The 13,219-nt window shown below is 57.3% G+C and overlaps 1 protein-coding gene across 2 annotated transcripts; it reads left to right on the forward strand.

Moving 5' to 3' along the window:
• The first annotated feature begins 6,290 nt into the window (after window positions 1–6,290).
• On the forward strand, window positions 6,291–10,900 carry FIGLA (folliculogenesis specific bHLH transcription factor). 2 transcript variants are annotated; one of them, XR_011560406.1, is made up of 5 exons: window positions 6,291–6,636; window positions 8,165–8,317; window positions 8,830–9,078; window positions 9,417–9,643; window positions 10,766–10,900. XR_011560406.1 is itself a non-coding variant. In XM_070765132.1 (4 exons), the coding sequence occupies exons 1-3, from the start codon at window positions 6,358–6,360 to the stop codon at window positions 9,073–9,075; spliced, it is 678 nt and encodes a 225-aa protein (XP_070621233.1). In that variant the 5' UTR covers window positions 6,293–6,357; the 3' UTR covers window positions 9,076–9,078; window positions 10,766–10,900. The 2 variants fall into 2 exon arrangements, 1 of the variants encoding a protein (XP_070621233.1); XM_070765132.1 differs by lacking the exon at window positions 9,417–9,643 and having other exon boundaries at window positions 6,293–6,636.
• The last annotated feature ends 2,319 nt before the right edge of the window (window positions 10,901–13,219 follow it).

The raw sequence follows: 13,219 nt of genomic DNA on the forward strand, positions 1-13,219 counted from the left end.
AGGGCTGCGGTCACCGGCAGAACACTGGGGAAGAAGGGGGCAGTGGTGGCTGACTCTGGGCCCCCTGCGAAGGAGAGATCCCCCCCGGACCTCCCCCCCCCGGTTCTCTCCCCCCCTTCTCCTTCCGCTGACAGTGAGTGGGGAGACAAGGGGCTCCGTTCTGTCTGTGGGCAGCCCTGGTTCCACGCCAGGTTCCACGCCAGGATCCCCGCGGAAGGGCCACCTCGGGGCCACCAGGGCTCCTCCGGCTCACCTGGACTTAGAGGAAGGCAGCATGTAATCCTTAAGCCCCAATAAGACCTGAAGGACGTGGAGCTCGGCCCCGGCTTCCGTGGCCTCTTGTTTCCAGGCTGGTCAGTCCTGGCAGCTTCCCAGCAGGTGCTGTTCACGGCCCTTGGCGTTCAGAGGTAGACTTCTTCTGGGCATGGAGGATCCGCAGGGACAGTGTGACCACCGGCAGTGGGGGGGCCCTCTGTAGATGCGCCCACCCTGCACATACGATCAGCCTCACTCCAAGGGCACCCACTTTGTGTGTGTGGACTTCTCGGAGGAGGGAAACGTTTGAGACACCGACGGATGGATTTTGGCACAGAATGAGTCTGTCCATGGCGGCAAGGCAGCCCTCTCAGCTGACGCACAACAGGCCCCACTGACCCACCCGCTGTGCACACAACACCCCAGGCTCTTGCCCTGCGCCTCCCTGCCTTTCCTCTCGGGGATGTCCAGGGGCTCCGGACACCCTTGCGGCCTCCATGCAGGGCCGGACTCTCTCCCTGGGAGAAGAGACCCTGAATAGTCTCCACACAGACTCCCCTTCCTCAGCTCCCCTCAGCCCCCCCCCATTTCTCAGCTTCAGAATTCTAATTCCAAATATATTTCAATATTAGGCCAGAGGTGCCTTCCTCCCAGTTCGGACCGGTTCTACGGAACTGGCAGTAACGTGGCAGCCTGGATCACTGGAACCGGCATTGCCCCAGGCCTGCCACGCCCCCAAACCGGCTCTCTCGGCAGCGCCATAGACGGCGCCTCCTTAACATTTACTTCTGCGCAAGCACAGGAACTGGGGCTTTTGCATTGCGCAGGCACACGGTGCACGAGGGGGCGACCTGGCAGTGAGGAAAATCAGAGCCCCCCCCCTGAACGGCACACTTCGCAAACTCATATTTCACAGCAACAGCTCCTCAGGATTACAATCGGGAGCCTTGGGTCCGTGGAGGGGGGGTGCTTCCCTCTCCTGCTGAGCCCCCTGGGCCCTGGCACTCGCTCGCAGGGCCTCTTCTTCCTCCCCTGGAGCCAGGGCCGGGGAGGGGGGCCTGCTGCCTTTGCTGCCCCTGCTGCCCTCCACTCTGGGCCCGGTGGGGCAGGAGTGGCAGCAGCAGAACCGCCTGGACGGACCCCTGTTGCCTGGCCCTTCTCTCAGTACGGCCAATGCCAGCCTGGGGGGTGGGCAGGGGGGAAGGGAGGCTGCAGGGACAGGGGAGATCCCCACCATCCCCCACTTGGCTGAGTCAGATCCCCCCATGCCCTTCCCCCGCTCTCTCTGAGGGACGTGACCTGAAGCACACACGTGGGGGGGGTGATGGCCCCCCCTGAGCCTCCCTGGGATGAGCAGGGGAAAGAAAAGCAGTTTAAAGCAGAGCCGAGATTAGATGCTGCTGGGGCAGGAGAGGGCGGGAGGGGGGGGGCTGTCCTGGCATGACCTCCCTGGACACAGGCAGGACTCTGGGAGGCCAGGAGGCAAAGGGGTCAGCTGCCTCCCACCTTCTGCCCAGCGCCCATCCAGGCCCAAGAGAGCTGCTGGAACATTGGCTGGAGCATCCCCCCCCCCCCAGTTTCCCCCCACTGAGAAGCACGGCCGGACAAGCAGAAGTCCTACTTTTGGTGGCTTCTGGTGGAGAGGAAGAGGAGGAGGAGGAGGAGGAGGGATCCGCACCTGGAACTCACTACCCTGACTTGGTGGCTTCTTGCCCCCCCCCAAAAAAATCTTCAGCCTTGCATGGTCTCCAGTCGACCCCTCCCCTTCTCCAAGCACAGCAGCTGCCTCCCCTCCCTGTCCTATTTCTCTTCTTTTATCATTACTTTCTATGTTGCCTTGACATAAACTGCCATCTTCTCCTTGATTGACAAATAAAACAAACAAACCCCACGGAATTGGGCAGATTGCACTAAGGAAGAAGAGGGACAGAATCACAGGTGGAAGAATTTTATGGCCACGCGTGAAAGTCATTTATTTTGGGATCCCAAATGTTTCCCAAACTTTCTAAATTGGCAGCAGGCAAACCTGCCACCACTGTTTATTTATTTATTTATTTCCTTGTTTGTTTATTTGTTTGGTTATTTATTTATTCATTCAGTCAATTAGATTTGTATGCGGCCCCTCTCTGCTTTCACTTTCCTCTCAGAGGTTTCTCTCTTGACCAGGTGTCAGCCTCACATCCGGGATGGAAAGTCCCTGCAAGTCCACCTGGGAGCCTTATCCACCAGGCCAGGGCGGAGCCAGGCTCAACTTCCCTTTTCTGTGGCTGATACATGACCCGGAAACCAGAAGGTTTGCATGCTTAAAGGGGAGGAATGCGGGGATGCAGTTGGAATGCAGCATTTGGCTGCCCAGGTCACACCGGGACCCAAAATGTTATGGCCAGTTCTACTACCAGAATTCTCCCTCTCTCTCTCTCTCTCTGTGAGATTAATGTGATTCAAGTGTAGCAAGCAAAACCCATATCACAAGGATAGCTGTGTGTGTGTGTGTGTGTGTGAGAGAGAGAGAGAGAGAGAGAGAGAGAAGTCCAGAGAGGCCCAGGGAGGCAAGGAAATTTTTGGGGGGGGGCAAGTGCCCCATGAGGAAGACGCCCCCCTTGCATCCCCCCCCAACTCCATCAAAACAGCTGCCTGGGCTGAAGGAGGAGACCCGCTGCCCCCCCCTCTCCCTTCTCTGCTGGGAGGGGAAAGAGGGAGGAGGGAAGCCCCCCGCCCCCCCTAACTGCATTCAGCCTCCCAGTTGGGACCTTCAGCAAGGGACCAGGGGCCCATTTTCATCTTCCTGTTTCAGGGCTGGTTTTGTGGGTTTTGTGGGGTTTGGGAGCTGCCCAGAGTGGCGCTGTAAAACGGGCTCTCAAAGGAACCTTGTAATTGTAAATATAAGGACCGGCGTGAAGTGGGGCTGGCAGGCCCCAAACCCCCTCCCTGCTGCAGTTATGTGGGGCTTCCTGCACACAAGCAGCCCCTCACCACCACCACCCGCCTGGCTCCCTCCTTGGGTGGCTGGAAGGGGGCTGCCCGGGGAGACCTTCTGAAGCAGCAGGGGGGGCTTCTGACCCCAGCAGAGAAGGAATGGCCCACCCCTCCACCCCCTCCCTCAAAGCAGGTGGGTCAGGCCAGAGGGGGGGGGCGGACAGACCGGCAGAGCTTGGGGCCTGCAACAGACAGCCCACCCACCAGCAAAGCCTGAAAGGGGGGAAAGGAGGGAGGGGGGCCGGGGCACGTCCTCCCCCTGCCTGCCACTCTCAGGTTTAAATTCTGTGTTGGCCCCCCCACTTCCCCCCCCGCCCCCGTTCTTTTCCCAGCCTTGAGAGTCAGAGATAGCTGCTCAATGGATGCGCCACAGACTGGCCGGGCCTAAGCACAGTCCGTTCTCCCATTAGCCACTTCAGCCGCTGGAATCAGACTGACCGTAGTGCATGTATGTTTCTTTTAGGATATTATTGTTTTATTCTATGTTCTGTCGGGCTCTCTGGTAAAATCCTCCCAAAAATTCACAGGTACAAATTTCAGACACACACACACACACGCACATGCACACGTTTGAAAATTCAAAACAATGTTCTTTATAATGAAAATTCCCTTAAATCAAGCCCTCTTTTGGGATAGCCAAGAGCCCTCGTCTCCACACAAACTGGTAATTTGTACAAGTCCCTTATCAGTTCTGTGATACTTAGCTTGCAGCTGTGAGGCAATTCACAGTCCTTCTTCCACAAAGTGAAACACACTCTGCTCTGGTTTAGTTTCAAAGCGGGGAAAAATGAGCACACAAAAGGTCAAAGTTAGTAAAGCAGTCACGAAACACAACGATCAGATAATCCTCCACAATGGCCAAACCCACAGGCTGCTCTTTATAGCAGCCTCACTAATGACCACAGCCCCACCCAACCACAGGTGGCCTCATTGTCTTTGATAATAATCTCTCAGTTGTTGTTGCCTATGCATCGCTCTCCGCATGCGTGGCTGTATCATTAACTCTTGTTCTGAATCCAAGGAGGAGCTAGATAATTGATCTCCTTCTGAGCTGTCTGCCACACTCTCCTCCTCCCTGTCACTCGTGTCTTCTTGGTCAGAGGAGCCTTCATCATCAGATTCCACCAGGGGCAAAAGAGGCCTGCAGCATGTGGATGTCTCCCCCACATCCACAGTCCTTGGGGCAGGAGCTGGGCCAGAGCTAACCACAACAATTATAACACTGATTTTATTGTGTATTTTGATCATATTTTACTATTGTTGTATTTATGTCACTTGTTAGCTGCTCTGACTCCATTTTGGAATGAGCGGCATATAAATACAATAAATGAATAAACGAGTGGATGAATGGATGGATGGATGGATGGATGCAGAGGAGAGCAACAGAGATAATCAAAGCTCAGGAAGGTCAGCTGATTGATGACCGTTTGGGGCATCTGGGGGCTCCTGGAGAAAAGGCCCTGCGGGAGATGAGAACATAACCCGTGAGGGGGGGTCACAGAGAAGGGGGTCACAGACCCAAAAGCCTCTGAGGCTAACACAAGCAGCAGCGGGTGGAGCTGATCAAGGAGCGATCCAAGGCAGAACTAAGGATTCCAATTAGCATCCCAGAAACCCCAGCCTTGGCCTCCTTCCACCGTCCCATTATTTAGCAGAGCCAGATTGGTTAGGAATTGCAGCCATACTAACTTTTCCTACCATTCCCCACCCAGGTTAAAGTTCATCCTTTTTCATCCCACGCCCACAGGTTCCCAGTATATGGACTTCTCCGGTTCTCTCAACATCCACAACCCTCCCCTCTACTTCCGGCTGGTGCTGAACAAAGGATGACCTTGAATCTTCTGGAAAGAAATTGCTGTGGCTAGTATCCATCCTGCTCATGCAACACACACACCCTGCCCCCCACTCCTGGAGCAGCACCAGTTGGGCTTTGGCGGAGGAAATGGCTCTCTGGCTCTCTCACAAAATGCACAGCCACAAATCAGCCCCAACCTGGGTGGAGTTGATGAGTAGCTTCTGCCAGGGCAAATCTCCCTTTCCTGGGTTGAAAAAGACCCCCAATCGGGTGGAGGGCCTGGGGGGAAAGCCCCGCCCCATGGGAAGGAGGACTGCGCAGCAATTGGCCAGAGAGAGAGACGGACACTCGTGGGCAGGGCTGCCTTTTGGGCTGTTGAGTGCAACAGGTCATAATTGGGTGGGGGTGAGGGGGGCTGTGTGTGCAAATGGCCACATCACACACACACCCCACTCACACAGGGGCCTCAGGGAGCCCCTTTGGGTCTTGCCTCCCCAGTGGGTGACTCCCCTGTGTCTCTGGAGGGGCCCCCACCTGGGAAATCAGGGGATTCCTTTTGGGGGGCAGGTGAGAGTCTCTCCCTCCCCACTTTCAGGCCCATCGGGTTGCAGCTGGGCCTCAGGCAGCCTCAGGCAGAGCAGCTGGACTGGGGGGGCAGGAGCTTCTTCTTCTCTATGGGGGGAATCTGGGCACACACACTCTCCCCCCTGTCCGGAGGGGAGAAGCCTCTGCTCCCCATAGCAGCCCCCTCGCCCCCCCAGCCTCTGCCCCCCTGCCTCCTGCAGGTTCTCCACCTGTAGGGGTCTTTGGGAGAGAGAGAGGGAGAGAGAGAGGGAGAGAGAGAGGGGGAGAGAGAGAGAGACCACCTGGGGGGGGGAGAGCTTCCGGGATCAGCTTGGATGGAGGGAAGTGGCCCAGGGCCCAGATGTGCCCCAGTGGGAAACCCAGCTGGCCGGGCAGGCTGTGGTTGATGGCCCACTGTGGCCTCCATCTTGACTTTTCTGACTGGTCTGGCCTCCCCCTCCCCAGCCCCCTCTGACTTGGCCCCTGTGATTGACTGCAGGTGGAACACCTGGCCAGCCGTGAGCCCAGGGTTGCTGACCTTGGGCCAGGGGGCCTGTGGGAGGGGGGGAATGCCGGGAGGGGCTGCAGCCTCCCCTTGCCATTCGCTGGGCCCTGGAGGGAAGGCTGCACGGTGGGCCTGATCCCTTAAAGGCCCGGCTGCCCTGAGGGGAATGGGCTCAGCTGCTGGGGAGGGCTCCCTTCCCCCTTAAGGAGTCCTGGCAAGGCAGCCACTCCACCCCCCACCCCAGCTGGGCCCAGTTGCCCTGATGAAGGGCTGGGCCTTGCAGCAGAAGAGGGCCAGCATGGCTGCAGAGGAGGAGGAGGCAGCCTCCCGAGGGGGCTCCCAGCCGCTGCCCCCCAGCCTCCTCCTGGCCCCTCCGGCTGAAGTCCTGGGCGCCTCCCTCAGCCAGCAGTTGGGGCCCCTGCCCCTCATGGCGCCCATCACCCGCATGAAGCGGAGGCCCTCCGGCTGCTACCAGGCCACCGAGAACCGCGAGCAGGTCCTGGGCCGCAGACGGGCAGCCAACGCCAAAGAGCGAGAGCGGGTGAGCAAGGGAGGGGCCCTGCCCCCCTGCCCCCCCCATGGCCTCTGCTGGCCTGGAGGGGGCTGAGGGAGGGAGGGGGCTGAGGAGGGCCGGGGTCCAGGTAGGCAGGCGAGGGGTGCAGCCGGGGCCCTCCCAGAGGTGTTGGGGTGGCTGATTGACACTGGGGACTGCAGTCTGCCCCCCTCCCCATCTGGAGTCTCCAAGGAGGGAGGAGGCTGGGTTGGAGACCCCTGCTCCTCTCCCATGGGAAGGAAATCTCCCCCCACTCCCCCAGTTCAAGGCCAGCTGCACCCCTGGGAGGAGCCACCCTGCCTGCAATGTCTCTGGGGGGGGGTGGGTCAAGAGAAGAAGCTGGTGCTCTTCCGTACTTGCCCCCCTGGGTGAGGGTTGCCTGCCTTTTCCAAACTCTGGGCCCCTCCTGGGAAACTGAGGCAGGGGCTGCCTGGTGGGAGATGGCCACTCCTGGGTCTCAATTCTCAAGGCCCGAGAGGAGCTGCCCTTCTGGAGGCTTGGAACAGCCTCTCTCAAAGTTGGCCCTGGGGTCTCTCATGAGCCCCTCTCTTTGCCCCCCCCCCCGAATGAAAATTATGGGCCAGATAGTGAAAATATTTCCAAACAATAAAACTTTTCTCATTATTTTTATTTAAAAAAGTTTTTTTCCATGGGGAATATTTATATTAATGCATAATGGTTTAATGTTATGTTTGCATGATCCAAATATTTCAGGAATGAATCATTTTAATTCATGAGGATGGATTTTGTGTCATGCTGGAGGTGACAGACAGGGGGAGCTAGTGGGGGGAGTGGAATCAGACCCCTTTGGGGGGGGCTGGGTTTATCAGTTCTCCTGGGAAAGGGGCAATAGACAGTTATTGGCACTTTTGCAGTGAGTTCGTATCAAGAGCTTCACAAGTTGACCCTCAAGTGAAATGCCATCAACTTTGGAAATGCATCAAGGGTTGCGGTCTACAGAGAAGGGCGGCATACAAATCTAATAAATTATTATTATTATTATTATTATTATTATTATTATTATTATTCACACGCGGGTGCGTAGCAGGCTTGAATTTGGAGGCTGCCTGGCGGTCACCTCTGGCCGGTCGGAGAGCAAATGCAGGAAAGCCTGGCAGGGTCTGGGGGCTCTTTCAGTCCCGGCCCGGATCATGGCTTGTTTGTGGTTTATCTAACAAGATGCGATGGGATAGATCCACACAACCAGGTTTTTTACCTTCGTTTGTGGCGGCCTCAGCTGAAGACTCCGGCCACAGCAATAGTGGTGTGGGAGACAATGCAAGAGAGATGGCCATGTGCCTTTGTTTTATTTTATTCTATTTCTGTGCCACCCTTCTCTCCAGCCTGACCTGACCCTTCCTTGCAAACGCCGTGAGGGAGACGGCCAACGTTGCCGACCCCGAAGAATCTTGTTCCAAACTAGGGCTCAGGATTGTGTCTCTTCTATGGAACGTCCACTTTGCAGACCACCCTCCGGACCTGCAGCTGAGCCTGGTCCCCCTTTTTCTCTGGACAGATCAAGAACCTGAACAGTGGCTTTTCCCAGCTGAAGTCCATGGTCCCCTTGATCCCCAAAGACCGGAAGCCAAGCAAGGCTGACATGCTGAGAGCCACCGCGGAATATATTCGCCTCCTGCGCGCCATCCTGAAAGAGGCCGGAGGGCTTCAGGTAGGCGGGGAACCAGAGCCGGGCTCCGGCAACCCCGTGGGGTGGACGGAAGGCCCGAGTCCCTGTCCTGAGTCGCTGGCAAGGGCTCCCCCTCGTGCCAGACTCCCCCCCCCCGGGCGTGACATGTCCGAAGGGCCTTTCCACACCAAGCCTGAAAGGGCACGATCGGTTCTGTAGCTTTGGACTAAGGGACCCCAACGCCTGGCAGGACAGGGGGCTTCCATCCCAAAGCCGTAGTGGCAGAACCTGGCAAGTCTGGACACTCTCCCCTCTCCCCCCCCCCCCCGGGCTGCCTCCTTTGCTCCATCGTCCCTGTGACATGGACACTACTCTGGGCTCCAGCCCCTCTTCCCTGCCCGACGGCCTCTCCCTCCTGGCCCTCAGAGGAAGCCCCGTGCCTGGGGAGCCAGGGGAAGGAGCTGCCGGCTGGTCGGCCTCACCCGCCCTGGGCTGCTGGGAGAGGGACTGGGGGGCTTCTGCCGGCCCCCTGACCTCCTTTCTGCTTTCCTTAGAAGGAGGAAGCGGCTGCCAGCGGTCCACCCCCTGGACTGCCGGTATCGGTGGTGGCCGAGCCCCCAGAGAAGAGCTTCCCGGGACCCATCATGCTAGCCCAGCCGCCCGCCTGCTACCTCAAGACCGAGAATGGCCTGGAGCTGGTGTGGACCAACCCGGTGATGATGCCAGCCCCCGTCGGGCCCTGGGGGGAGACCCTCCTGCCCGCTTACATGGGGCTGGTGGAGCTGCACAAGAGCCAGTAGCTGGTAAGGCCCCGCCAGGCTTCCATCCTCTCTGGAGGGGCGTGGACAGAGGGACAGGGCTGGGGGGGGTCCTTGGGGGTCCTCCAGCACAACCCCTCGCCCAAGCAGGAGGGGAAAACGTGCTTCCTGTGAACTGATGAGAGCCTGTTAACTCCTGACTCAGCTTTGCTCCATTAGTTTTAGTGGTGCTGCATTTTAATCTCTGCTCTCAGAGATGGACGGGCAGACTTTGTAAACTGGACTCGACATCACTGGCTCCCCTCCCCGCAGCCTTGCAGGCGAGGGTCCCCTGACCCCAACTAGTGCAGCCAGAAAGAGCCCCCCCCCCCGGTCTCTTACAGCCGTGGCCGAGGAAAAGGGGCCTCGAGGCTGGGACAACCAAAAGAAGAACCTCCCTGCAGGCTGACCTTCCCCTCGGGCTCTGGTCAGTCATCCGGCCCAGCACTCATGCAAACCGGACTCCTCACTCAGGAGACAGGAGCCCTGGCGGCCAAGCCCAGCCCAGGAGAGAGCCCAGGGTGGGGCGAGACGGAGGGCATTCCTGGTGCCCCTTTGCTGCTCTGAGCCGGTCAGTGAGCACAGGAGGTGGGGGGGCAGGGGGGGCCAGTGGTGGTGGGTCGCTTTTGCTGCCCCCAGCACCTTTATTTCCACGTAGGTCTCTTAGGGAGGTGCCTGAGTGTATTGAACGGGAGGGGGAGGCCAGCAGACCCTTGTACCCAGAAGAGGGACCCTCCCTGGGGGTGGCCCTGGGCTCAGCCTCGCTTGGGCCCACCCTCCCGGGCAGACAAGGGCCAGCAGGGGGCTCGGGAGAGCTGCCAAGCCTGGACTGGGAGGCCGGAGCCCTTCTACCCCTCCCCAGCAATTGAAATCGGTCTTTAGGCCCAGCCAAGTGGTCCATAAAATGCCCCGGCCTGGAGGCACCCAGACCAACCCTCTGGCCAGGGGAGACATCTTCTGCCCATCCCGGACAAAAGGCCGAGGGAGTAATAGCCCCACCTCACCCCCTTATTTTGAGTGTGGAGGTCTCCCCTCACACACACCCTGTCTGGTACCCCAGACCATCAATCCACATCCAGAGCCTTTGAGAGCCTCTCGCCCCCCCCCCCCCCGTACAAAACGTCTTTCCCTCTGGATCCCCCCTCCCTCAAATAGTCAGAAAGGGAGGAGGGCCTCCTTTGGCCTTTTGATGGGCAGGATTGTGAATGTCTTATGTGTCGGGACTCCCAGCCCTCCCCCCTCCCCCAGTGCGGTGGGCTTTAAGGTCAGCTGTATTCACCCCCGTCACACCATTCTGAGCCCCTTCCTGTCCTCCTCAGGGGGGGGCTCAGGAGGTCCGGGGGTCCGAATAAGGGTCTACCGCCTGCCCCTCCCAATGATGCCAAGAAGGGCCGTAGAGAAAAGTCCTCTGTGCCTCCCTTGTAGATTCTTTTGGCAATTTTTAATCGAGTCAAGGCTTTTAAAGAACAAATTTAAAGAAACGGCTTTGACAACTTTCCCGTGATTTAAAAAAATCTGTGCTGCTACTTATATGGTCCCACCTTTACAGATAAAACAATTCAGATTTTTTCTCTTTTTGCCTATCGTATATGTGGTTTTATTTTAGTTTGCTCTGTAGAGTGGACAGATTTTTTTGGGGGGGATAGCTGGCCCTATTCAAAGGATTAACCCATATGTGTAAAATCTCTTTCAGGGACCCATGTATGAATGTCCAGAAGATCTCTTCACCCCACTGGGCCCTTTCCTGTGCCTTCCTCTCTCTCCTTTCTGTCTCTTCTTCATGACCACTTGTTGGCTCTAAAAGAGAATTAAAGAGCCGCACTAAGTCTTGCTTTGTATGTGTAGAATCACTGGAAAAGCCCCCAATTTACTCCAATACCTACCAATTTATTCCATTCCTTCCTATCAAAATTCTTTAAAGTCTTTAAAAAGTCCCCACGTTGCTTCCCTCCTGTGGCTGGCTGGTTCAATGTTTGGGAGGGAATGAAGTTTATATCTGGCTTCCCTTCATCAGGACAGGCAGCAAAGCTTAACCCAGCCACCTCTTTTCCCCCAGGGGTGGGGGCGGCGGGGGGGGCTCTCGTGGGCATTGGCAAAAACCAATGAACACCCCGAATTCTCCTCCCTCCCTCCCTCCACACAACCCCGTGAGGCGGGCTGGACTGAGAAAGAGGTCCGACTGGCTTACAACCAACCCCCCCCCCCAATGGCTTTCATGACTGAGGCAAGAGGAGCCCTCAGAGTCCAGAGTCCGGCCGCCTTCTCTGAGCCTTGCCTGGCCCAGCAGCCTGGAAGGCCGAGGCAACAAGGCAGGACCAGAACTCGCAGTGCCTACGGGTCCAGCCTGGTGCCTTAACCGCTAACGTGATGATGGGGGTTGCATGCAGGCCCTCAAAGGCTACTTCCAACCATCTTGTTGCCCTCCAAAGAACAAAATGGTCGGGTTGGGAAGCATCCAATGCAAGAATCCCCACTAGATGTCCGTCTGTCCTGCACCTGAGCCCCGGAGAGCCTAAACATGTTTGGTTCCTCTGAGGGCTCCTTGGGCGAAACTGCCGCTGGGACCGCTGCGTTGTAGACCAAAATCTAACCGAAAGGAAGAGGAGGCCACAGGGGGATCCTGGGAGCCGAAAAGCCATGGAGTGTCGGCCTTTTCCTGCTGGTTTCATGATGGAAGTGCAGAAGTGGCAGGAGTTGTTTGCAACGGGGCCGGTTTGGACACTCTGGCTTCTCAAATGTATTTAATTTATTTATTCAATTTTTATGCCGCCCTTCTCCTTAGACTCAGAGTGGTTTACAACATGTTAGCAATAGCACTTCTTTTTAACAGAGCCAGCCTCTTGCCCCCACAATCCGGGTCCTCATTTGACCCCCCTCGGAAGGATGGAAGGCTGAGGCAACCTTGAGCCGGTGGTGAGATTTGAACCGCTGACCTACAGATCTACAGTCAGCTTCAGTGGCCTGCAGTACTGCACTCTATCTGCTGCGCCACCCCGGCTCTGTTGCAGATGTATTATTAGTTTGCAAATAAATTATCTTCTAGGTTCCTTCCTGGAAATTATAAAAAAAATTAAAGCAATTCTGAGTAGCTATCGAAATAGCAGCCAAGAATGAAGGTTCTGCAGGAGCTGGCAGCTGTGGTCTCAGAACCACTGGATGAAATTTAATAAATAATAATATCCCGGAGCCCAGAGGACCCGCCAGAGAACTGGGAAAGAGCCCAGGTGCAGTGAAGGGCTACCAAATATTTTACTCCCACCCTGTGGGCGTGGCCTATGCAGGACCCCCTGCGTTGTCTGTCCACATCTTTCATGCAAATTGGGGGCTCTGGGGTGGAGCTCCATTTTCGCTACCACACTGCGTTTCCTCCCCCCCCCCCCTTCTGGGCAGCAGCCCACCCCTGGCCATAGGGTTCCCATCTCCAAAAGGGTGTGTGGGGGGGATGGATCCAGAAGAACCGCAGAGCAACTCTAGAGGTTGTGGAGGCTCCGTCACTGGCGTCCCGAGAGGAGGAGACCAGGCAGCCAGAATCATGGACCGCGACACCTTCCAACTGCGAAGTCATCAGAAGGAAACGTGAAAGGCAAATGCTGCTGCCGCCGCCTACTGGCCATCGAAGGGAAAACAAAGGCCGGGAAGCTGATTCACATCAGAGCAAAGGACTTGACGGACGGGAAGCTTGACATGGAATGAAGATGTCACTGATATTTTCACAAAAGGTCCCACCACCAAAGCTAAAAGATAAACACAGCCTGCAGCCCCGCTCGCTCCTAAGAGGAGGGGATGAATATTGGGGGTGCGGCCCAGCAACTCCCCCCTCCCAAAACACCAGAAGGGGCAGAGAGACTTGGGTTGCAAATCTGCCGCCCTCTCTGTGCGCGTGGACAATCTGTTCAAAACCTTTATGCCCAGCTGAGATTCCTTCTTGCCCTTTTAAGCGGGGACATTTTATCCCTCCGACAGGTCCAATACGGGAGGGGGGGTCCAGGGGGGCGGTGACTTGAGGGCTCTGAGCCCCGGGGAGAAAGAGGGGGGGGGGCACCCAGCGGAGGCGGCCGAGCGGCTTCTCGGTCCCGGACTCCGACGGCCTGGGCCGAACCCGGGCCCTCCCTCCAGCCCTTCGCCACTGCCCCACCTGCCCGCCCGC

Source organism: Erythrolamprus reginae, chromosome 12 (assembly GCF_031021105.1).
Source record: "Erythrolamprus reginae isolate rEryReg1 chromosome 12, rEryReg1.hap1, whole genome shotgun sequence".
Classification (NCBI taxonomy): Eukaryota; Metazoa; Chordata; class Lepidosauria; order Squamata; family Dipsadidae; genus Erythrolamprus; species Erythrolamprus reginae.

Coding starts and splice junctions, on each gene's coding strand:
- FIGLA (XM_070765132.1), top strand. CDS start 6,358: ATGAAGGGCTGGGCCTTGCAGCAGAAGAGGGCCAGCATGGCTGCAGAG. Junction 6,637..8,164: donor ACGCCAAAGAGCGAGAGCGG/GTGAGCAAGGGA, acceptor TTCTCTGGACAG/ATCAAGAACCTGAACAGTGG. Junction 8,318..8,829: donor AAGAGGCCGGAGGGCTTCAG/GTAGGCGGGGAA, acceptor TGCTTTCCTTAG/AAGGAGGAAGCGGCTGCCAG.